At 57.0% G+C, this 24716-nt stretch overlaps 1 protein-coding gene across 5 annotated transcripts in view; it reads left to right on the top strand.

Moving 5' to 3' along the window:
• Positions 1-4500: 4500 nt before the first annotated feature.
• Positions 4501-24716, top strand: part of SULT4A1 (sulfotransferase family 4A member 1) — a 34929-nt gene continuing 14713 nt past the window's right edge. For 2 of the 5 annotated variants that reach the window (XR_011433634.1, XR_011433633.1), the window contains exons 1-2: positions 4557-4826; positions 24051-24181. Coding sequence is in view for 1 of the 5 variants with exons in the window: in XM_023631138.2 (XP_023486906.1) it covers positions 4658-4826; positions 24051-24181 (300 nt within the window). In the remaining 4 variants the exon portion in view is untranslated. Of the gene's footprint in view, positions 4827-24050; positions 24182-24716 lie in introns of all 5 variants that reach the window. The other 3 variants (XR_002804511.2, XR_002804510.2, XM_023631138.2) reach the window with 2 other exon arrangements.

Genomic DNA, 24716 nt, shown 5'->3' with positions numbered 1-24716 from the left:
TCGTCAGGACAGAGGGCTACCCAGCCTCTCACACGCCTCCAGAGATGGGCCTTCACTTCCCACGGGGCAGACTAGTTCTTGGTGGACACTTTTGGCTCATAAGAAACTTTTCTTTTCTGCTCTTTAAGGATAGCTTTGTCAAAAATCAATTCATCATATATGTGTGTGTCTATCTCTGGGCTGTCTGTCCGGTTCCACTTATCTATCTGTCTATGCTTATGCCAATCCCACACTCTCTTGGTTTATAGCTTTAAGGTAAATAGCTTTATATAGTAAGTCTTGAAATCAGGTAGTGTGAGCCCTCCAACTTTGCTATTCTTTTCCAAAATTGTTTTGACTATTCTAGGTTCTTTGCTTTTCCATATAGATTTTAGAACTAGCTTGATAGTTTCTATGAAAGAGCCTGCTGAGATTTTGCTTAGGTTTGCATAGGCTCTATAGATAAGGAGGAGAACGGGCCTCTTAACAATGTTGAGTCTTCAAATCCACGAGCAGGGTGTGTGTCTCCGTTTCTTTAATTTCTCTCATCAATGTTTTGTAGCTTTTGTTCTACAAATCTTGAACATATTTTCTCAGATTTATTCCTAAGTAATTAATGTTTTTTGATGCTATTGCAAAGGGTATTTTAAAAATTCCAATTTCCAGTTGTTTGTTGCTAGTATGTAGAAATACAATTGATTTTTGTTTGTGGGCCTTGTATCCTGTGATCTTGTTAAATTCACTTATCAATTCTAGTAGCTTATTTTTGCAGAGTTGTCAGGATTTTCTATGTTAACAGACGTTTTTCTTTAGATTTTTATTCTGAAAAAATTTAAACCTATAGAAAAGCTCCAAGAAGTAATACAACTTTGATAGGCAGAATAACACTCCCTCTCGCCCCCAAAAGATGTCCACGTCCTAATTCCCAGAACCGGTGAATACGTTGCTACATGTCAAAGGGAATCAAAGTTGCAGATGGAATTAAGGTTGCTAATCTGCTGACCTTCAAATGGATTATCCTGGGTTACTGGGTGAGCCCAATATAGTCACAAGGGTCCTTAAAAGTGGAAGAGGGAGGCAGAAGAAGAGTCAGTGTCAGAGTCACATGATGTGAGAAAGCGGCCATCACTGACTTTGAAGATGGAGGAAGGGGCCGAGGACTGCGGGCGGCCTCTAGAAGCTGGAGAAGGCGAGGAGATGGAGTCACCCCTGGGCCTCCAGAATGCAGCTTTGCTGACATCTTGACTTCAGCATAGTGACACCCGCGTTAGACGTCTGACCTACAGAACCGTGAGATAATAAATTCATGCTGTTAAGCCACTGAGTGTGTGGTAATTTGTCACAGCAGCAATAGAAAACTAATACAGCAATGAACACAACCATCACCTCCCTTCACAACTGTGGCTTCTACCACATTGCCTTTCTCTCTCAATGTCTGTATACACGTGCACTCACATTAGTGTTATAATTGTGGGGTTTTTGTAGAACCCTTTGAAAGTTGCAAACATCATGTTTTACACCCCCAAATACTTCAGCATGTGCCTCCTAAGAAAAAGAACATTCTTTTACATAACCAATACAGTTTTAAAATTCAGGAAACTTAAAATTAATACAATATTACCAGTTAACATAGAGTCCATATTCATATGTTGCAAATTGTCCCAGTAATGTCCTTTATGGCTTTTTTTCATGATCCAGTATCCAATGCAGAGTCGCCCATCGCATTTAGTTGTTAAATACCTTTAGTCTCCTTTTCTCTAAAACAGTTCTTTCAGCTTTTTGTTTTTTTCGTCTTTCACGACATTCACATTTCTGTAGAGTACAAATCAGACAAGTCAGTTGTTTATGAACTGTCCCTTGGCTGAGGTTTTGTGTTCTCTCCTCATTATTCGATTCAGGATATGAATTTTTGGCAGGAAAACCACGTAAGTGATCCTGTGTCCTCCTCGGTACGTTACATCAGGAGGCACAAGGCGTCAGTTTTCCGCTTCCTGAAATGGTGGTGGGGGACAGGCTCACGTTTGCTGATTCCTTTACCAAACACTCTGCGGTGCCCAGTGCAGGATGGGGATGACAGCGGTGGCTGTGAGCACGGCCCGCTCTGAGATGCCATGGGGTGCGAGCGTCAGACCTGATCCTCTGCTCGCTGGTGCCCAAGCCCCATGGTCGCTGGGCAGGGGTAAGGAGAGAGGTTGGACAGGGCTGCAACACCAGAGGACAGAGGAGTGGGCAGTCAAGGACTTGTCCTGGGAATGTGGCAGGAGGTGGGAGCACTCATGAGCCGAAGTTCTAAGTCCTCAGCACGTGCTCCATTGCCCCATCGGACTCCACTTCTAAAGCAAAGCTCAAAGATTAAATATTAAGAATTTCAAGATGGTGACCACACAGCATTAAAGCCCAGGTGCAGGGTCCCTCTGAGAACAGGGCGTTCTGTGACTCCCTGGATGCACAACCAGGAAGGCCCTGCCTCTTCATCTCCATCTCTCTATCCTATGTCTATCTCATCATGTAACCACCTCTGAGAGCAAGATAGAATGTTTCCAACACTCTGGAGGGTACTTGTGTCTATTCCCACTCAACCCCTCCCTGTGCCCCAAATTAAGCACTTTTCTGACCTCTATCATCACAGATTAGTTTTGTTTGTCCTTGAACCGTATATGAACGGAATCATACAATGTATTGCCTTTTGTGTTTGGCTTTTTCTTTTTTTTTTCTTTGCTGAGGAAGATTTGCCCTAAGCTAACATCCACTGCCAATCTTCCTCTTTTTGTATGTGAGCTGCCACCACAGCATGGCCACTGATAGACGAGTGGTGTAGGTCCGTGCTCAGGAATGGGGCCTAGGCCACTGAAGCAGAGTGCACCGAACTTAACCACCAGGCCCCCGGGGCGGGCCCTGTGTATGACTTCTTTCTGTTCATCATTTGACTGTGAAATTCACCAGTGTTGTTGCATATATCAGTAATTCTTTTCTATCGCTGTGTAGTAAGTATTCCATCGTATGAATATATCATAGTTTATCCAGCCTACCGTTGATGGACAGTTGAGTTGTTTCCAGTTTTTGTCTCACATGCACAAATTGTTCCTGCTTTGGCCTTTCAATCTAGCTCCTGTGTCCTTTTCACCTATTCCCATCAGGGTTTTTTTAGCACTTTATTTTTTGGCCCAACAAGATGTTTTAGGCTCATCTCGTACTTTCTTCGCCCAGCCCTGGAATTGGCCTTTTTCCCAAGACATGCTGGTTCTTTTCGGTGGGGAAGGATTTAGACACCAAGATGTGGGCACTGGGTGTGCCTGGTATTACAGGAATTCCAGTGTCAAAGGCCTTTTAAGCAAAGATAAGAAATAGATATTTTTAAAAATAATAAATTCGTGTTAATACCTCAGATTCCACTCTGATCTCACTGGGTTCTTCCTCGTCTTCTTCATAGTGAGAATCCTCACCTGAAACATCTGCACATTCATGCACTTGCTCGATTCCTCCAGCCTTTGGCTAGCCGTCTTTGTGCCACAACCTAAGCATTCTTTGCAACGTCTTGGGTGCTTGGAATGTCCTTGTTTGTTCCTGTAAAGACATCCACAAGCCTCTGGAGTTGGGGTCCATTGCTCTCTTTCCTCTCTGTCCACTGTGTACCCATGGCCCATGCCCCTCCGCCCTTGTGTGTGTCTCCCTTGCCAGACTTCGAGAGTCTCAGTCCAGTGCAAGAAGGAGACAGAGCAGGCAGATCCTGTCCACCTGCTCTGCTCCCCATTCTTGCTGGTGCAGTCATCTCAGTCCATCCTCCCGACTACAGCACCCAGGGTAGAGGTCCCCTTTTCACAGTCAAGGACGCAGAGCCTCAGAGAACTACACCAGGACTTCATTGTTTTCATCTTCACGTTCCTCCAGTCCCAGGCATGTAGTAGGTGCTTAATATATGTTTGTTGAGTGAATGATTGGATGAGGGTTTGCACTAAAAACTCTCCAGAATTCGGTTGTTCTCAAATTGTAGTCTGCAAAAGAGATAGCTTATTAAATGCAGATTTGGGGGCACTATCCCAAGAGAGTCTGTCTCTTAAGGTCTCGGACTCTGCAATTAACCCCTCCTCCCCACCGTCTGTCCCCAGGATGTTGCAAAGCACAATATTCACAGCGCCTACGGCTCCCTGAAATTATCTTGGGTATTCACAAATCTGAGCTCCTAGAGGGCCAGGCTTTTCCTGACGCGTCTCGGGCGCCTGGACCGGTGCCCCTAAATATTTGCTGAGCGAACGAATGCATCTTTAGGGTCCCTTCCAGCTGGAGCGTTTCAGGAGTCTGGGCCGAGCGCTTGCCGAACGACGGAATCCGCGGTGGGACTATCGAACGCGCGATGGAGGGGCTGCGGCTGCGGGCCGCGGGCGGGCGGGGACGGCGGGCAGGGGTCTCAGGCGGTCCCCGGGGCGGGGCGGGGCGGGGCCGTGACGTCACAGCCGCGGGGCGCGGCGGCTCGGTGACCTCACGCCCGCGGAGCCTCCGCCGGCGCCGGCCGGGGCGGGGCGCGGGGCGCGGGCCGGGCGGCGCCGTGACGTCACGCCGCGGGGCGCAGCCGGCGCGCCGGGCGGCGCCGTGACGTCACGCCTGCGGAGGCCGCGCGGCGGCTGGGGCGGCTGGGGCGGCTGGCAGGGCGCGTGCGGGCGGGCGCGGGCCGGGCGGCGGCATGGCGGAGAGCGAGGCCGAGACGCCCAGCACCCCGGGCGAGTTCGAGAGCAAGTACTTCGAGTTCCACGGCGTGCGGCTGCCGCCCTTCTGCCGCGGGAAGATGGAGGAGATCGCCAACTTCCCCGTGCGGCCCAGCGACGTGTGGATCGTCACCTACCCCAAGTCCGGTGAGCCCCGCGCCCGCCCCGCCCCGCCCGGCCTGCGGCGCCCCCGCGGGAGCGCTGCGCCCGCGGACACGGGGGCTGCCCGTCGGGGGCGCGGTGGTCGCCCTCGTCCTCGCCGCCGCGCCCACCGCCCATCCGGTGCCCTGCGCGCGACAGGGCGGGGCGGCCCGCAGTGGGGGAATCGAGGCCAGAGACCTTTGGGGTGGGCCCCGGTGGCCACGGCTGGACGGCGTCCCGTGCGGATGGAGCCTGTTTGGCCGAAGCTGCCAGGAGGACAGGCCCAGGGCCGCCACCCCTCCCCGCATCCCCTCCCATTACCCGGCTGGCTGTGTGACCTTGGACAGTCACTTAACCTCTCTGTTTCTGGACACGGTTCAGCCTTTGACGGGTGCCAAGTCCTGGGGATCGTCTGGGAAGGGGCATCAAACGGGCGTCAGGGCTGTGTACGTCCCTTTCCTGCGTGGGCTTCGGGTGGGGGATGGGACCAGCCCTGCCCAGAGTGAGTGCCCGGTGCTCGGTGTGCTCCCCTGCTTCAGGGTCGCCTCCATCACCCAGGGGTCAGGCAGGACCCTGGAGCATTCACATTTCCCAGCCTTAATTGATGTCATTTTCCTGACAACTGTGTAAGGTGGTCATCCCCCCTTTATAGTCTAGGCATTGAGACTCAGAGAGGGGAAGTGGCTGGGCCAAGGTCACACAGCGGATGAGTGGCAGAGCTGGGATTTAAAGCCAGGCTGGTCTGTGTCCAGGACCTGATGTGAGAGATTATCATGTGCCTCTTCTGAGGTTTGTGGGGAAAAGAGGCAGCTTTCCTGTTCTTTTAACTGGGCTGGGGTGGTGGCGGGGGAGGTTCCCTGTTGCCACCGTACTGGAGAGGGAGGGAGCGCTGGAATCCAGACTGTGCAGTGCGTCTGCAGCCTGGTGTAGGAGGCGGCCGGCCTTGAGGTCCTGTCGGACCAGCAGGGGGCAGGTTGCTGGAAGAGCTGTACGCTGGATTGTCATCCCTGCCCAGGGTCCCCCACGCCCAAGGGCCTGACCTGATCCTCTGAGGAAGGTTGGGGAAGGGGCTGTCAGTGGAGCGGTGGGGAGCCATGTTGGTGGGTGGGGGGCTTGGAGAACAGTCTGGAAGAACTGCGGGGCTGTCCTTGGGAAGAGGGACGGGAAGGAGGTGTGCGTGTGTTCCCTGCTGCGGCCCCACAGCCCCTCACCCGAATTGCGGGGCCCCGTGGGTGCGGCGATCCCCAGTTTTTCAGATTTTAGAGCTGTGGATGTCAGATATGCTGTAGGATCCCCCCGCTCGGTGTGGGGCTTTACCTTGGACCCCCACATTAAGTGGGATCAAGAAAGATTAAAAATAGCCTCGTGTCGGCTTAGGACAGGATTTGCCTCCGAATGCATGGTGAAAAACTCGGTTTGGGGGGCTCTTTAGGATTTTGGAACTACAGATGAGGGATTGTGGTTCTGTGTCCTCACAGGAGGAGACGGAGGTGAGAAGTTAAGTGGCTGTCGGGGTTGGGGACGCACAGACCCTGGGGCTCCCTGGGACAGCTGTGTCCTCAGGCCTGTGGCCAGTGCTTTAGAGGGGCTGCCGCGGGGCCTGGCGGCGCTCTGCGGGCCCCTGGATGGGGATGAGCTGTGAGCTGGAGGAGGTTTTCCAGATAACCAGAGCTCACGTGTTGTAACTCACATCTTTCACAGACAAACAGAAGCAAACTCTGCACTTCTTAGCAAGGAGGGCAAACGTGTGGCTCTTTCCCTTGGTGACAGGAACCCAGGGGTGGCCTGGAGACCTTGTGTGAGGTCCCTTCACCCAGAGCCCCGGAGAGTCACCTTTTTAAAACTTAAAATTCCCCACAGCCCTGATGGCCGTTCCAGGCTCCTGCCGTTTCTTGGCCGCCCCTGCCCGCTCCTTTTCCACCTGCGGCTGCCTGGTGAGAACCGCGTGTGGCTGGGAGCAGGTAGCCTAAGTGACCACAGCCCGTGCTCTGTGCCTTGTGGCTCCCGGAGCCCTGGGTCCGTTGTCACAGCGACTTCTCCCCAGAGCTCTGTGGGGTAGGTCAGAGACGGGCTCCCATTTCACGGGGGGACGTGCATGTCCGGGGGGTTGGGACTTGCCCAGGCTCACGGGGCTGGAACAGGCTGAGTTGAGCTGACGGTGCGCCTGGCGTGAAGGAGGAGCAGAGTCGTGGGTTTGGTGCGGGCCAGTGTTTTCGGCTCCTTTTTGGCTTTGCCTCCTGGTTCTCAGCCTCGTCCCGCTCCATCCTCCCACCCATCCCAGGGAATGTGACGGGGTGAGTGAGATGTTTTCTCAGGAAAGGTGGCTGTGCCAGCTTTAACCGGCTCTACTGAAGGCTGTTGCCCTCCCGCCCCGCTGGCTGTCAAGGTCAGTACGAGAAATGACCGAAGGACGGAAGCGCTGGCCCCAGGAATCTGCCCTCACGGTTTTCTCAGCCAGAGGAACAGGGCCGTGGGAGTCGTCTGCAGTGGGAGGGCGGGAGGAGCAGGTCTGGGGTTCGGATCTGGGTTCTCAAGGCTCCGTTTGCCCTGCTGTGAAATCCACAGCTTAAATTGCACGGTCTCCGAGGCCGGTCTGCCGGGATCCTTTGAGGGGCTGTGCCTGTGAACATAGGCCTGTCGCAGTGTGGGGTGGGACCTGCAATGCTTTAGGGGTGGCTAAGTGCCAAGTGCTCTGCCCTGTTAGTCCTTGAGGGGCTCTCGTGCCTCTTTTCGCAGGCTCAAAGAAAGCAAGAACTTGCTCAGAGTCACACAGCTGCTGAGGGATGGGGCCAGGTCTTGTCAGGTCCCCTGGTCCACAGCCAGCCTCTCCCCTGCCCCGCGGGTGCCCTGCTCCTTTGGAAGGTCGTGAGGGCAGCCAGACTCAGGCCCCAAGGAGGGGGGGCACCCTGCCTTCTCCCTGTGTGCTTTGTGACACTGGAGGCTCAGGCACGTCGGGATTTTAAGGTTTTTGCCGCTGTGAGCCCTCAGCACATGGCCTTCAGGTGGCCCGTGTCACATTCCCTTTCCCCTCTCTGGCCGGCCCTCCCATTCCCCACCGGGAGTGGGTCTGGACGAGGCTCCAGGGTGTAGAGGTTAGGCGCCCGCTTTGGAGCTGGAAGTCCTGGGTGTGAGTACAGCTTCACTGCTCCATCCGGGGGGCCCTGGGCGGATGGCGTGACCCTCTGAGCCATGTGGGGGTTTCTGCAGGGGTCGGAGAGACCACCAGGACAAGCAGAGGCCCCCTTCGTGCCACAGCAGGAAGACCACGGGGCCGCTTGGGCTTCCGGTGCCCACGTCCAGGGGATGACGGTGAACTCTCAGGTGGTCGGAGCTGGAAGGGCCTGAGGGTCCCTGTCCACCCCTGCCCCCTCTGATGGGGAGCTGGGCTTTCCAGCGTTGGGGGCTTTCTGGTGGTAAAGGCAGTAGTAATTAGATCCTGCTTTTTTCCGCAACAGCCCACTGCTCTGGGATTTTTTGTGTGTTTCTGACGTTTTAGCTCAGACGACAGGTTAGACTGTGCTGTCCACTCCGGTAGTCTCTGGCCACATGTGGCTACTGAAATGGAACGAGTGGAAGTGACATAAAGTTAGAAATTCAACGCCTCAGTAGCACTCGCCACACTTCGAGTGCCAGGTGTGTCTCATGGCTGCCGTGTTGGACGGCACGAATGTCGAACGTTTCCATCATCGCGGGAAGTTCTGTGGCATGGCGCCAGTTCAGACTGGGATCCGGGTCTCCGGAGCCCTTGTGCCTGTGAGGAGGACCCTTCTCCTCACTGCTTGTTCATCGTCATTCATTCGTACAGCCTCCTGGGTCCCAGGATTGTCGTGTTGACCCTGGCTGTCGGGGCAGCATCTTGTGGCTGTCCACGCTTGTGTGGTGGCGAGCGCTGCTGTCGGTTTTGCTAACGGGTTGACGGTCCCCAAAGTTCTGGGGTGTTGGCCTTGGAGTCTGCTCCTTGGCTCGGCCGGAGCGCCCGCCTCCTGCTCTTATTTTCCTTTTGGTTCCCGCCGGTCCTGGAGGGCCTCACAGTCTCCCGTCCCTGACCAGAGGGGAGAAGCGAATTGCAGCCCGGGAGGAAATGCATCTGGGCCCTGGTTCCACCCTGTCACCGTGGGACTTCACTTTGCTCATGAAAAATGAGGGGGTTGGACCTGATGGACTCATTTCAGTCTTAAATTTTAAGATACCTCGGGGATGGGGAGGCTGCGGGAGATGCACGGGCCCCAGGCTGCACGGATGTCTTAGTTTTCTTTGTTTGTGCATGTCACCGTGCCCAGGAGAGGTGGGCGTGGGGCGCGTTGTGAAAAGCTGACCTCAGGAGCTTACAGTGACACTGGGAAGCCAGGCTCCTGATGCTGGAAGCCGCCTGCCAGCCAGGTGGTCATTCTCAGTGTCGGTCAGGGGCCCAGGAGGGAGGGTTCAGAGGAGGAGGATGACTGGAGGACTGCATGGAGGAGGTGGGCTGGCCCTGGCCCTGAGGGCTGGATGGGATTACTGATTACAGCTGCTGTCCCACCCTCTATGTTGCTTGAGCCTGAGAACAACCGGGTTCTTGTGATTGTTTCCTTTCTGGAGATAGAAAGAGGCCCAGTGAGGGGCAGGGTGGTATCAGCATTTGAGTGGGTGGGTGTTACTCGTAGATGAACCACCCTGGAAGAGCCGGAGGAGAGACAGTGGGGTGGGAAGCAGCCCTCACCCAGCCTCGGTGCCGTGCCAGACGCTCCTCGGCTCCCACGTGCGGGCGTCTCACTTCATTTTCCCACAGCCTGGGGAGGAGTGCGTTCGCGGATCAGGATCGGAAAGCGGGCCACAAGGGGTTGAAGGACTTGTCACCCACCCCAAGCTCACATTTCTTCCAAGATCAGAGTGACTGTCTCTCCCTTCCAGCCTCACCAGTCAGGGTCCCGGGTGCTCTCCAACACTGCGTTAGCTGCCTCCCAGGAGAGCGTGTAGAGGCCCAAAAACCCTGGCGGGAGGATTTGCTCAGGATAACCGGCAGGTTCCTCGCTCCCGCCCCCGCTCCCGCTCCCCTCCTCCCTCCCTCTCCTCCCCTGTGCTCTTCCTCCAGCTGTTTCCACAGGATCTGGAGGCCTCGCGTTGGGGAAGGGTGCCAGATCCAAGTTCCTGGGTTGGCTCGGGGAACGGTTCTCCTCATTGCTACACGGGGCTTGGAAGGGAAAGCCTCAGGAAGAACCCACAGGGTTCTGGAGAAAGAAAGGAGCTGGGGCTTCTGGGAGGAGTGTCTTTCTGATGCCAGTGGAATAGGAAGAGCTCTGAGTTCCCCTCTGAGCTTCTGGGTTCCTCATTTCTCATTGCTCCCAGACAGTGATGACTTCTCCTGCCTTCCCTCCCACATGCACTTTGTTACTTGTTTCTGTGGCTTTTTTTTTTTTTTTTTGCTGAGGAAGATTTGCCCTGCGTTAACATCCACTGCCAGTCTTCCTGTTTTTGTATGCAAGCTGCCACCACAGCATAGCCACTGACAGACGAGTGGTATAGGTCTGCGCCTGGGAAGCAAACTTGGGCCACTGAAGTGGAGCGCACTGAACTTAACCACTAGGCCACCAGGGCTGGCCCACTTCTGTGGATTTATTGCCTAGTAAGCTCTCAGCTCTGCCTGCCCCTCTCAACCCTGCTACGGTCTTGGGATTCTTCCTCTCTCACCTGGAGTATCGTGTGGCCTCCCCCGGGTTCATCTTTCACACTGCAGCTAAGTGATGTCTCAGAAACACAAATCTGGCCTCCGTCACCCCTCATTAGGCCTCTCCACCGACTCCCCCTTGCCTTTGGGCAGTGTTGAAGTCCAGGGCCTGTCCTCCTGTGATCTGGATTTCACCTGATCTGCCTCCTGACACTCAGCCCCGCGGGCCTGTCTGATCACACCCTGTTCTTTCTTGCCTCCAATCCTCCCCTGCCCTCCCCTCCCCTGCCTGCCCTGCCCTGCCCTGCCCTGCCCTGCCCTGATGGGGACTCCGACCTTCAGAACGCCACTCGCCTGTGCACTGTGGGACTCACCATCCTTCCTGGCTTCCCTCCTCATCTCTCTCGGCACTTCAGAGATGTCCCTCCAGTGTCTCCTGGCTGTGCAGTTTCTGATGAAGTCCCCTGGGATTCCTTGGTCTGCTGTGGGGTGGGTCTCCCCCTCTGGCTGCCTTCAGCAGTTTCTCTCTCTCTCCGGTTGTCGGCACCTCAAATACGGTGTGTCTAGGTTGATTTTTTTGGAGGAGGGGGTGCTCATCCTGCTCTGGGTTCTCTGAGCTTCTTGGATCTGTGGTTTGATGCCTTTTATTATTTTGGAAAAATTTTTAGCCATTATCACAAATATTTCTTCTGTCCCATTCTCTCTTCTTCTTTTGGGATTCTAATTGCCTATGTGTTAGCTTGTTTGATATTATCTCACAGCTCTTGGATGTTCCCTTTTTTCAGAACTTTTTTATGTGTTTCAGTTTGGGTAATTTCTGTCAACCCATCTTCAGGTTAATTCTTTCTTCTACCGAGCCAGGTCTGCTGATGAGCCCATCGAAAGCATTCTACGTTTGTTCTGTGTTTTCATCTTCCCTCTAACGTTGTTGTTATAGTTTCCATCTCTTGGCTGAAATATCCATCTGTTCATGCATGTTGTCCACCTTTTCCATGAAAGTCTTTAATATATTAGTTAGACTTATTTTAAGTTTTCTGAATCTGATTCTCTTGAATGTTTTATCTCTTGACAGTGGATAATTTTTTTTCTTTTTAATGAGTCGTCCTTTTTGATTGAATGCTGGACATAGTGTTCTGACATTAGAGACTGGGCTCAGGCGTATTTATGCTTGGAAATGGGCCTGCCTTTTCCTGCCAGGCCATCAGTGTGGACAGTGAGTTGGCTGGGTAGGAGCTGGGCTGTTTCCAGGCGGCCGCCCGCCAGGCTTTCCCGTGAGCTTGCACAGGTCTGCAGAGGAGAGTTGTTCTCCTTGTGTCTCTGGCTCTGCAAACCCACAGTCAGCCTTTGCAACCTGTGAAAGTGCTACCTGAGTTCTTCCTTCCCACCTGCCTGGTGCCTGGCTTCTCTTCCTGGGCCTGTCTCTGGAAGGCCCATCTTCGTGGGGGTTCAGCCTCTGGGTTGCCCTGCAGCTTCAGCTCCCTGCTGGGCTTAAGGCAGGGGTGGGGGTGGTGTCCTGTAGCTTATCCAGCCGCTCCCTGTTGGTGTGGAAGCTGTGCTCCTTCCAGCTCTGCGCTCTGGTGAAGCGGCACTCCTGGCATCTTGACAGCCAGGTGAGGTGGTGGGCGTGTTCTGGAGTGTTCTGGAGTGTTGGGCAATGGCAGGGGGGAGCAGGGACCCAGCATGGGCTTCTAGAGTGTGTTGGGCTGAGTGAAGGGGCCATTGGGAGGTGGAAGACCCCCAAAGCAGGCTTTGCAGACTTACTGGAGTTTTCTGGAAGCTAAACAAGTCATTTCCAGTGCGGCTGCAGAGCCAGAGACCCCAGCTTGGGCTTTGTGTGTGCTCCCTGGCACGCGGCTGGCTCTCGAGGCTCAGCTCAGCCTGAAATGAGCTGGGGTCCCCTGGCACTCCCACCCCCCGGGTGATGGCAGAGACTGCTCGAGTCTGCATTCGTCCTTCTCAAGCCTCGGACAGGCCAGGAGGTATGGGGCTTTTCTGACTCTGCAGGTGTTTGAGAGTGTCCTTCCAGCCTCCCAGCTTCACTGTGAGAAAGGCCCTTTTCAGGTGAGCAACTGAGGCTGAGGAGAAGCTGGCCCAGGTCCTGGGAGAAGAGCCCACGTGGGCCCGACTGCAGGTGGTGTCTGCCTGGGCTCTGGGTGGGCCAGCCCCGAGGTCACACGTCCACCACCGATGGACAGCACCCTGGCAGCACAGCGGTTGCCGCTGCTGAGATCGTCAGTGGCCAGCCATGGCACTCAGAGCATCCCGTGGGTCGTGGCGTTCAGTCCGTGTGGCGGCCCCCGTCTTACAGGGGAGGAGGCAACTGAGAGGGGCTGCGTCTTGCTGGGCGTCCAGTGTCAGGAGGTGGCTGAGCCGGGGTTTCAGTCGCCGCCCCTTGAAGCCAGTGCCCGTGTGGTCTTGCTGTCGGTTGTCTTACCCTCCTGCATTGGCCGCGGCGCAGCACCTGGGCTGCCCGGGGTCTCAGAGACGGGCGCTGTCTTACGGGAAGGGCTGTGAGCTCACCTGGCAGAGATCGTGGACGGGGCCGGGCAGAGGACGGGGCCCTGACGCTGAGCACCAGCCCTCCCCAGACGCCCTACAGCTCACTGGTTTGTCCGCCTGTCCTGGAAGTCCTAGGTCACGTGCTGCTGTATCAGAGGAGCTTCCCTGACTTTCCTGGGCTCTCTTGGAGGGCGCGGCCTCTCCCTCCTAGGGGAGCCGCACGCTCTGCCCGCTGGGCTGGCAGCCTCCAGGTTGGGGGTTGTGTACAGCGCCCTGAGTGTGTGTCCACATCTGTGATCCCAGGAGCTCAGGAGCTCAAGGCCCAGGAGAATGTCACCCCCAGGAAACTGGGGGCCGGTGGTGTGGTGACTGCTTCGGGTCACCCAGAGTCGCTGGTAGAGCTAGACTGGGAATCTGGACACTAGACGCTCGGGGCCTCGCCAGACAGGGACTGCGGCAAGCCAGGGCTGTCTGCGGACGGGCAGCCTCACCAGCTGGCTGTGGGACCAGCTGCACCTCAGCCACTTGAAATGGTCCCAGCAGGAGGCGATCGCCCTCAGTGACCAAGTCTGTGTCCAGCAGGGGCCCAGAGCTGGGGGTGTGTGGCTGTAGTGCCGGCCACACTTGTTTCCCAGTGTCCAGGCCTGTGGGTGGGGGTGGGTCCCAGCCACTGCATCCTCTGTTGCGCCTTTGCTGCCCCCAGCTGGGAGGTGGTGGGTTAGGGCTCGAGCTTTAGCCTGGAGGAGAGGACACGCGGCTCGTGGCCTTGGTTTTGCTGTTCATTTGCTGTGTGAGCCGTGTGTGATGTGTGTATGTTGTGTATATATATGTGTGTGTGTGGTGTTTGTATGGTACATGTGTGGCATGTGTATGTGTGTTATGTGTGTTGTGTGTATGGTTCGTGTGTGTGGTGTATGTATATATGTGTATGTGGTGTCTGTGGTACATGTGTGTTGTGTGGCATGTGTTTGTATGGTGTCCGTGGTGTGTCTCTGTGTTATATGTGTACGGCATGTGTATGTTGTATGTATATTACATGTGTGGCGTGTGTATGGTATGTGTGTCGCGTGTGTGGTTCACATGTGTATTTTGTGTATGTGTGTATGTTATGTGCGTGTGGTGTGTGGTGTGTGTATAGTACACGTGTGTGTATGATATGCGTGTGTGATATGGCACATGCACGTAGCATATGTACACGTGTGTTGTGAGTATGGTACATGTGTGTACAGTGTGTGTTGTGTGTATGGTTTTGTATGTATGTGTGTGGTTTGTGTGTACGGTATGTATGTGATGTGTGTATATGTGTGTAGCGTGTGTATGGTACTCGTGTGTGGGGTATATGTGTATGTGGTGTGTATGGACTTGTGTGTGTGGTGTGTGTGGTACTTGTGTGTGGTGTGTGTGTATGGTTCGTGAGTGTGTGTGTGTGTGTGTATGGTTCGTGAGTGTGGCCTGTGTATATGTGTGTATGGTACATGTATGTAGTGTGTGCATGGTACATGTGTGTTGTGTGTGTGTGGTATGTCGGTGGTACTTGTGTGTGGTGTTTGTGTGTATGTGTGTGTTTGGTTCGTGAGTGCGGTGCGTGTGTATGGTTCGTGAGTGTGGGGTGTGTGTATATGGTACTTGTGTGTGGTATGTGTGTTGTGTGTCTGTGTGGTGTATGTATGGTTCGTGAGTGTTGCGTGTGTGTATCTGTATGTATGGTTCGTGAGTGTGGTGTGTGTGTGAGCACTCTGGTTCTGAGTCAGATGACGTTTGGGGCCTTGGGTTCAGGCCCTCTGGCGTCTGTGACCAGCTAGGGGGCAGCTAACCTCTGAGCCTGCTGCTTCGTGTGTGCAGTGGGGTGACAGTGGCCGCCCAGGGGCTCGTGAGAATCAGGTGAAGACGTGGCCGCGTGGGCTCCCGTGAGAGGGCCTGGGACATGGTGTGCTGCCTTGGCTGTCATGGGCTGGCTAGCAGGCGCCTTAGAGTGGGCTCCTGTCTCAGTTCCCATCCCCTGCAGCCGCGCCACTGACCACACCTCTCTGTGTGCTCCACGTCCAGTGTGTCTCATGGGGATTGTCGTGAGCACTGAGACAGCACGTGAGAGGTTCCTGGGGTGGGGGCTTCACGAGAGTCGCTCCTCTTTGCTCTTTCCTTTTCGAGGGGGAGCGCCCTGGGGCCTTCCCAGCGTGTGCTGGGAGCGTGAGTCCCACCCCGGTGAGGGGCCGGTAGGAGCCCCTGGCCTGCAGCTCGGCCAGCTCTGTTGGGTTGCAGCTTCCAGCGCTTAGCTGTTGCTGTGTCTGAGGGAGCTGGACAGGTCCTGGGTGTGACGTGGTGGTGTCCTGTGACTCTGGAGTGCTCGTGGGTGCACTGATTGAGTGGGGCACACTGAACACACTTGCTCATCTCCGCTTCCTCTTACCACCTCAGTACCTGACAGTCGAGGAGGAGGAAGCTCTGGACTGCTAATGGAAGGAGAGGTGGGCGCTGGGATTGGAGGTGCAGCTGAATTTCGGAAGGTCAATGCGGTGGGTGAGCATTAACTGACTCAGCAGGTGGAGAGCCTACGTGCCAGCAGGTGGGGAGGGCAGCAGATGCGTGAACCAGTTCCAGCTGCAGAGCTCTGAGAGTCGGATGCACCTGGCACCTCAGAGGGTGGCAGCTGTGATGGGAGAGGCTGAAAACAGGAGGCTGTTGCAAAGACAGGTTTCTTGGGGAAGTTGGTCCAGAGAGGCTGTGGATTTTGGGATGTGGAGTGCAGGAGTAGGCTGGGATGCAGTGCCTTCTCGGAAATGGGGGTCACGTGAGAACTGCACAAGGTTCCCAGCCCCTCCCCCACGTGGCCCAGGATGCCTGTGGTCCCCCAGGGCAGAGTGGAGGCATCTTTTCTGGAAAAATTGACCCCAAAGAAAAGGCCTGTAAATATTTGCATATGGGCATCTCCCATTCCAGCTTGAGCGGCTGCCCAGGCCAGGCTGCTTTCACAGACCCACAGAGCCCTGCAGTTGGCCAGCCTTGCCCACCACAGACGGCCCTGTCCAGTGGATGGACTCCAGGTTAGCACGTCTTCAACCTCCAGCTTGGAGGACAGAGACCTGCAAGAACAAATCAAAACAAAAAGCGGAAGGAGGAGCTCGAAGGAACCAGAGAGAATGTACAGACCCCAAGAAAACGAATGAAACACAGCACCCCCCACCCCTGTAACATCCTCGGAGAGCTAAGACGGATGCGCCTTCACTCCGGAGAGCACCTGCGCCGGACAGAAGCAAGCGGAGATCACGAGGACTCGGGATTAAAAGTGTGACAGTTGACATTTTTAAAAACTTAGTTACGAGGTGTGGATGGTCAACAGAGGCAACATCCCAGGAAGTAGAAGAAAAATTTTTACAAAATTATGGCAAATAAGAGCAAAAAGATAAAATTGCAAGATCTCAGAGTTCCATATAGAGAGAATGGAGAGTATGGAAGAGAGAAAATTACTGAAGCCAGGATTCCCAGAACTCAAGGACATGAGTTAAATTGAAGACCCCCCCCCCCCGCCAGTGTCTGGCACAAAGAATGAGTGAAAGACCACACTGAGGCATGTTATTGTGAAATTTCAAAACTGAGATAAAGAGAAGATCTCAGCGCTTCCAGAGACGAACATGGGCCTCGTTCAGAAGAACCAGACCTCAGAGTTCTCAGCACGACACTGGCTGCTAGAAGCCAGGCGTGGCGCTTCCCCAGTGCTGGCGGGGAGGGTCCCCAGCCTGGAATTCTGTACCCGGCTGACTGCCAGGCACGTGCGAGGCAGAGATGGACGCTGGTGGTCACGTACAGTGTCAGACGGGTCTCACACTCGGGGACCAGCAGGAGGGTGGGCCCCGCCAAGGTGTGAGGGGACACCAACGAGAGGCCAGCGGATAACGGATGTGTGCATCCAGCCAAGGGAGCTCCAGGAAGGCAGTGGGGGCACGTCCCTGAGGAGTCAGCATTGAGAGCGCCCGTGTGTTTGGCTGTCCGGAGAGGGTTCCCACAGGGTTGGGTTAGAATTATTAGTAGCTACATAGAAAGCCAAGCCAGCAGAGTTTTCCTGTAGGAGAGAAAACCCAGAAGGGACGTGAGATCCTGCCTGGTGTGCTTTGAGTGAAGCGCCCGGGCTCCAAGTTGGACTGAAAACCGGGCCGTGACTGCTCTGGGGGAGGGACGCTGTGTGAGGGAGCTTGGCCGGGTGCTCTCGTCCTAGTCGAAAGTCGGAGAAGACCGTCGGAAGTGTATGGATCTCGAAGTAGCTCTCTGAGCACGTTAGAAACTTGGGGGTAAGAGAAGAATCAGCGAGGCTTTGCTCTGGGCGGGGTTGGGGAGGGAACCGTGTTTTCTGCTACGTGTCTCATAGTCGTTGACTTTCTACACTAGGTGCACGGGTGGGTGGCTTTGGTAAGTGAGAAAAATGAAAATAAAAGAATTCCAAAGGGTTCCAGCCCCAGGATCCTGGTGGTTAGGGCCCCGTTCCGATCAATTCTGATCTTCGAGTGCCGGTTCCTTCTGTCCCCCGAGTTCTGGTGAGAATTTTGGTGGCCTCCACTCCTGTGCTGGGACAGGCCGGGCTCTAGATTTCCTGGGCAGTTCTGCCCAGAACGCCTGTGGTTTCTGATGGGTCTCGGCCCAAGAGGTCTGATGTCAGAAAGCCCTGCCGTCACCGTGGGGGCAGCGACCTGACTGCCTCCCAGAAGTGAGTTCACTGGTGCCAGCAGAAGCCCTTTTGTGAGTGATCGCACCCAGCTGACGTGACGACGGCGCCTTGGAAGCGCATGGCTGTGTTCTCCTGCACGCGGTCCTGCCTGCCAGCCTGCCCTATCTGCTTGGGGAGCCGGCCTCTGCCTCGCCTGGGACTTGCTGGGAGTCAGGCTGGCTTCCTGCTGCGGCCTTGTCTCCCGCCCTCGCCTCCCCCGGAGGGTTCAGGCTGCAGGGGGGTGGGCTGAGGCCCGACTTCCCCACCTGCTTTGGTACATCTTGTGCGGGTGGCTGCAGGAGTGGAGGGGCTCCCGTCATAGCCACTGCGGCACCCCCAGTCTCCTGTGCAGCACAATGGGCCCCACACAGGGCTGTACCCCGCTGCCGCTCCCCGTGCGCGCTGGGGAGGCCGTGGAGGGAAGCGGGGCCTCGCAGACTGGCCTTCCCGCTGCAGACGTGGCTCTCCCCAGCTCCGTGACCTTGGACTAGTAACCTACACCCGGAGCTTCCCTCTCCTTAGAGGTACAGGAGGAGCTCATAAACCCTCCCTCTGCCTGTCGGGCGCTGCCCCAGACGTCACCTGTTACCCGGGGCGCGGCTTCCACGGAGGGCTCGTGTGCCGTGTTTGCATGAGGGCCGCCCCGTTTGGCGGGAGGCTGTGGAGTGTCTCGTGCATGCAGGGTCCCGGTTGATGGTGCCCGTCATGGTGTTGGGAGCTCAGAGCAGTGCTCAGTTGTGTTGAGCCTTTGTGGCCCTGACCCCGGCTGCCCTGTGAAGCAGTGAGGGGTGCTGCCTCCGTTTTCCAGAAGGGGAGACAGGAACTCCCGGGGCAGCCCTCAGTGCAGGCTTGTTGAAAGAACAAAGGGGCGGGTGGATGGCCAGACCAGTGGATCCTGAGCGAGGACTGTGACCTGCTAACCCCAGACCTCGCCAGGCGGGAGAGTGGAGGCCTCTGTAGAAAGACCCAGAGCCCGCGTTCAGATCCTGGCCTTCACTTGCCTACTCTGTGAAATGGGATGATAGTCCCGTCTCGCAGGAGGTGAGGTGGAAGCCTCTGGTGGCTCGGCTCTGCGTTCGGAGGAGTACCACGGTCTTGTGCTGAAGCTGACGCATGGTACAGACGTCCAGATGTGGACAAGAAGCCCCTGCAGGGCCCCTGATGCACAGAGTGGATGTGCGTGCCCTCCTCCCTCACTACCGCCCTCTGGCCCCGCTGCACTGCCCGCCTGGCCTGGCTCCCATCAGAACAGCCTCCAGGGGGCTGGGGAGGGGGTCCTGGAGCGACTCAGAAGGAGCAACGTCTTCTGCCACCCACACCCCCTCAGGATGAGGCACAGCCAGCCATGAGCTCACAGGGGACACTGATAGGCGTCCCCGCTGTGGGAAGTGGGCGTTGCTGCCACCTCAGTGCTGGGCCCGTGGCCACAGAGCAGGCTGTGTCCACTCCCTTAGTTACCAGTCTTTCCAGCAGAAAGCATCACTCTGGCCCCCCTGGGTGACGAGCAGAGGGGACTACAATGTGGTCCTGCTCAGTGCTTTGGGCTCCGCCGGGTGTGGATGCAGGTGTGGGCCATGACCCCGTGCCTCAGGGTTTCGTAGCCCCTGCAGGAGAGGGCAGTTTCCTGTGCAGCTGGGGAGGGCGCTCTGAGCAGGGGCACCTTGGGCGGGCAAGTCTCGGCGCAGGAGAGGGTTGACCTGGGTGGGGAGGATGTGGGAGGCTGCAGGTGAGAAACAGTGGTCACAGACACCTGCATGCCAGACCAATCCCGTGTCTGTGGAGAACGGGGAGTCGTTCAGGCCGAGTGTATTTGTTGAGCGCCTGCTGTGTGTCAGGAACCATGTTAGGAATGTGGTAGGAACGTGATTGGCAGAGTAGACCCAGAGGTGCCCACGTCCTCATCCTGGAAGCTGAGAGTGTTTCCCCTTATGCAGCAGCGAGTGATGGCTAAGGCTGCTTGGCAGCTGCCCTTCAGGTGGGAGATAACCCTGGACCATCTGGGTGAGCCCACTGTGACCTCAGGTCCCTAAACGGGAGAGGGAGGCAGAAGAGGAGGTGTCTGGCGATGCAGTGTGACCAGGAGCTGGAAAAGGCGAGAGGACCGTTCTCCCCTGGAGCCTCCAGGAGGGAGCACAGCCCTGCCCACGCCGTGGTTGCAGCCGCGGGAGGCCCATGTTGGCCTTCTGACCTGCAGAACTGTGGGATGACATCTCTGTTTTTTAAGCTGCTGAGTTTGTGGTAATTTGTTACAGCAGCTGTAAAAAGTAACACCTAAGGGAGGCACGCTCCCTGCCCTCAAGAGCTGCCCGGGTTGGCTCCCCAGTCGTGCACAGGGTGCTGAGTGCTGTAGGATAAGTTGCCCAGGGCTGTCTGGGGCTGGGAGGGGTCAGCAGATGAGACTAGGGGGCCCAAAGATCAATCTGAGTTGGCCCGGCAGAGGGGCACACTGTTGAGGACTCGGGTTGTGGGGGTGCCGTGCTCTGGGGGGCATCGAAGACCCCGCCACAGCACAGAATGCCGGAGGGGGCTGAAGAGGGGAGACTGGAGGCGACAGGAGAGCCACTGGGCACGGTGTGGGGAGGGGTGTTGGGGCCGTGGCAGCCAGGAGAGGATGGAGGGGCCGAGCAGGGCTTGTGCTAATGTCCAGGGTGCTGCCCTGGGTGGGACTAGGGCAGAGGCACTGGGCATGGAGAGGAGAGACCAGCAGGGAGGGGACTGCGTGCAGCTGGCGCCTGCCGGAGCCTTTGAGAGCAGGGCTGTGTGACTGCAGAGCTGTGTGGGGTCCAGTCAGGTGCTTAGAAGGGTGTCTGTCACCGGGCAGTGACTGGGCAGTGTCGCCATCATCATCATCTGTAGATGGTCTTTTTCTCTGCTCCTTTGTCGCGTCTTGCCGGCCAGCCTTACACCCTAGGAAGCCCGAGCTCACTGCGCTTGTCCTGTGTCCTGGGCTTGTCCCCGTTCCCGCCCTCCCTGGTACCAGGCAGGCGCACAGTGTGCCTTCCTCTTGGTTCCGGTGAAAGCTGGAGACTGGAAGGCCGAGATTGCTCAGCCACTAATTGGACTTGGAGGGGCTGGAGAGAGGCCGCTCGGGACAGGCCGGTGGGCCTGGCGCGTGGAGAACTTCCGTTTGGCTCTAACGAGGCTGGTCTTCCCCTGTGGACATTTAATGGAGGCGAGGATGGGGCTTGTGGAATGGGTGTGTCTGTGTTGGTGGAAGACGTTAACGTGCTAGAACGTCCATCTGGTCCTTGCCTATGGAGGCTGCAGGAGTGGGGATAGGAGCACTGAAAATAGGTCCTGAAGACGTCACTCAGAGAGGCCCATTTCGGGAACTCTGCCCACAGTCTGATTTCTGAGGGCATGGAACCCCAGGGTAGCCGCCCTGAACTGCTGGGTGGACAGGCTCACCCGGGGGAGCGGGTAGGCCACCTGGGGGGAGCCACACTCTGGCTCTGTGACCTTGGGCACAGATAGGCCTCAGGAGCCTCATCTGTAAATGCGGGTGATGGTCCCCACTTCAGGTGGGTGGGAGGGGCCTGTGGTGACTCCTCAGGTCCCCCGGGTTTGTTCATTCATTTGGAAAAGGTGAATCGAGCACAGCCGTGTGCTGGCTCTCCTGGTGCAGCAAAGAACCAGATCAAACTGCTTGTGCCCTGATGGCGGGGGGTGTGGGAGCCCATGGAGGAAAGTGAGGCTGTTGCTGCATGGGGGCCTGGGGCAGGGCGAAGGGAGGGAGGGCAGAAGGATAGTTATGTGACTGGTCAGGAGAGAGCACCCTCACTCCTGAAGGACCTGGGGGAGCAAGGGGCTCCAGGCAGGGGACCAGCCAGCGCACACAGCACACTCAGAGCAGCACGGGGGCCGGTGGACAGAGAGGCTCGGGGAGAGTAGGGTGGCACAGAGTGCGCTGGCAGGCCTGCAGGCCGTGACAAAGACCTTGCTTCACTCCGGGAGACGCGAGGTCCTCGGAGGGTCTTCAGTGGACAGGGATGTGATCTAATGTCCCTGTTGGGATGGTCACTCTGGCTGCTTTGTTGAAAACAGACTGAAAGGGGGGGTTGAGCTGGGTGGAAGCCGAGAGCGGGGGGCTCTGCAATGTCACCAGGTAGAGGGGCAGCTCTGTGCTCACCTTGATGGTGGAACCAGTGGGGTGTGCTGAGGCGTGAGGAGGGGCCTGAGCAGCTGCCCAGGGTGGGCAGGCCATCTGCTGAGCAGGTGGGCAGGGCAGGGCGGGCTGTGGGAGGGAGGTGGACGGGTGCGGGGGCAGGTGTGGAGCTGGCCCTGGGGGTGGGGCTGCCTGAGGGCCTCGAGGGAGTGTGTGCAGCAGGAGAGGAGGGGTTGGCGTTTTCAGAGTGGGAAGATGAGGAACCGGCAACAGAGACTGGGACACCCGAAGTCAAGGGACCAGAGCTTGTTGCGGTGGATCTGGCCAGCCATGTCTGTTTCTTCTGAGGGGTCCGGTGGGGTGATGACCGGGGATGGCCCTGGGTTCTCTGGTGACCCAAGCTAAAAGCCTGCCCGGGGTGGGATCTGCACACACGGGCCGAGGAAGCACAGGCAGCCGCGTTTCTCCCCGGAGGTTACCCTGTCCCTGCAGACCCTCGGTCGGGTGTCCTGCCTGCGCCTGGGGTGCCCGCTCGGGCTCTGCGCTCGTGGCCAGTGTGCGGTCGGCCCTCCGTGTGGGACTCAGGCCCTGCTCCTCATTCCCACGGCAAATGCTGAGATGGTGGGGCACCTGCCGGCCAGGGTGCGGACTGGGCCGACTGCCCCATCGGCATGGTCACTGCACGGGTGGCAAGCGTCTGGAGGAGGGTGCAGTGCCGTGAGAGAAGGCGAATCGCAAGATGCTGAGGGCTCAGGGAAGGCCGGCTTTTGGTGGAGGTGGCGTGAAACTGCTGCGCACAGGCTGAGGAGGGGAGGGCTGCCCAGCAGAGGGAAGACCCCAAGGGAGCCTCTGAGGAGGGGGAGCCCGCACCCCAGGGGGCTGGTGCAGAGAACTCAGAGGGCCTTGTGGGCAGTGGGACGGCCGGACTCTGATGTATGAGCAGTAGGAAGCCGCAGAAGGGTTTAGGCCGGGGGCCATCCAGCCTGCACCTGAAATGTGCCGTTCATGAGGCCTGTTGGGGCTGTCCCCAAATCCAGGGCGGGGGGCCTGTCCGAGCCGCGTTGCTGAGATAGCCTGTGGGGTGGTCTGTGAGGAGGGCAGTCAGTCAGCAGGTCTGCAGCCCTGTCGGAGGCTGTGGGCCTGCGAGCGCGCGAGGTGTCCTGGACACACGAGTGCTCTTGTCCCCTAGTGGGCCTCTCTCTGCCTTCGATGGTTTGGGGTGTCCGGCTGGGCTGTCCCATGTCCTGTGCTTGACACGGGCACTGCCTCCATGCTGGCTGGATTTCCCCCGCAGTCTTCCTTGGGGGAGCAGGTTATGCTGACCACCGCACTGGGCAGACAGGCGGTTTTCCTTTCAATTGAATTATAACGCATATCCATACTTCCGTGTAACCTCCACTAGACCAAGACGAAGACTAATCGCGGTACCCCAGAATCCTCCTCGTGTCCTCTGAGTTCGTAACCTTCCCCAGAAGAACCTGTGCTCGCCTCTGTCACCGTAGCTTAGTTTTGCCCGTTCTTGAACCGGATATAAATGGAAACATGGAAAATCCCATAACAGCGTTTGCTGTCTGACTCATTTTGCTCAGCGTTACGTCTGTGGGTTTCGGCCACGTGCGCAGCAGCAGTTCATGGCTTCCTCGCTGTCTGGGTTCCCCCGCTTGAGTGTCACAACTTACTCATTCCACTGTTGACCCACATTTCCGTTATTTCCAAGGTTCGGCTGTTCTGAGTAAACTGCCAGGGTGGGGCTGGTCCTTGCTGGTGTTGTCTTGGGTGTATACCCAGGAGTGGATTCCTCGGATCACGGGGCATACTCAGGTTTAGCTTTAGTAGTTACCCGGTAGACATAGATTTCATTGTGAATAATTAACTGGCTGGTGAATCATTCCACTGGACCCTCATGGCTCCTAGGTAAATGAAAAGTTCAGCTTCTGGAAGCCTCAGGACTGAGAATCATCCGTTTATTACAATCCTTGCACCCCTGGGGTGGCAGGTATGGCGAGTCCTGTTCTCTTCTCATGACAACCTTGAGAAACACCTCCTGCCCCTATTTAGTGCCAAGAAAAGAGGAACTCAGAGGCGGGCTCGGCCCTGGTCACCCGGAGAGGTGGGACTCAGGCCCAGGTCTTGCACCTCGGCCAGTGTTCTTCCTCTAGACTCAGGCGCTCTTGGGACCCCGCTGTGGCCCTTCAGCCCCTCCTTGGGCACAGGCGCTGACCTGAGGGCAGGGCGGGCCCGTGGGCCTCCTCCGAGCGCCCCTCACCTCGGCTTCTCTCCCTCCAGGCACAAGCTTGCTGCAGGAGGTGGTCTACTTGGTGAGCCAGGGGGCCGACCCCGACGAGATCGGCTTGATGAACATCGACGAGCAGCTCCCAGTCTTGGAGTACCCGCAGCCGGGCCTGGACGTCATCAAGGTTCTCTCTGGGCAGGCGGCTCCCAGCCCTGGAACACCTCTGGGGCGTTGCTGCGCTTGCAGCCTGAGTGACAGTTGCTCCTGTGGGCTCAGGGGGCCCTGTGGGTGGAGGGAGAGCACAGTGCCCGGTACTCCCAGGCAACCAGGAGAGAGACTGACAGGCCTGAGCCCGTGACAGTGACCCTGAGTGGGATCAGCGGGTGACGTGGGTGACTTCAAGGTAGAAAGGAGGCAGGAGGGAGTAGGGGGTCCGGGAGTCGGGGGACGGGAGGTAGTGTAGGGGCCCTGCCACATCTGCCCTCCCGCCTCCCCACTGGGGCTCACCCTGTCTGTTGAGGGAGCTGGGTAGGATGTGTTTGCGTCTAATATTTGGTACCAAGAATGAAATGAGCATCTCCCCAGCATCCTGTCCATCCTGACCCCTCAGAGGCAGTTCCATTTCTCTCTCCACCCCTCCCTTCTGCCACCTCTTTAGTTCAGGCCTCATTTCTTACGTGGACCGCCTGTCCATTCTCCCACTAGATGAGCATCTGAAA

This window comes from Equus caballus, chromosome 28 (assembly GCF_041296265.1).
Source record: "Equus caballus isolate H_3958 breed thoroughbred chromosome 28, TB-T2T, whole genome shotgun sequence".
Taxonomy (NCBI): domain Eukaryota; kingdom Metazoa; phylum Chordata; class Mammalia; order Perissodactyla; family Equidae; genus Equus; species Equus caballus.
This window is presented reverse-complemented; position numbering and strand designations above follow the sequence as displayed.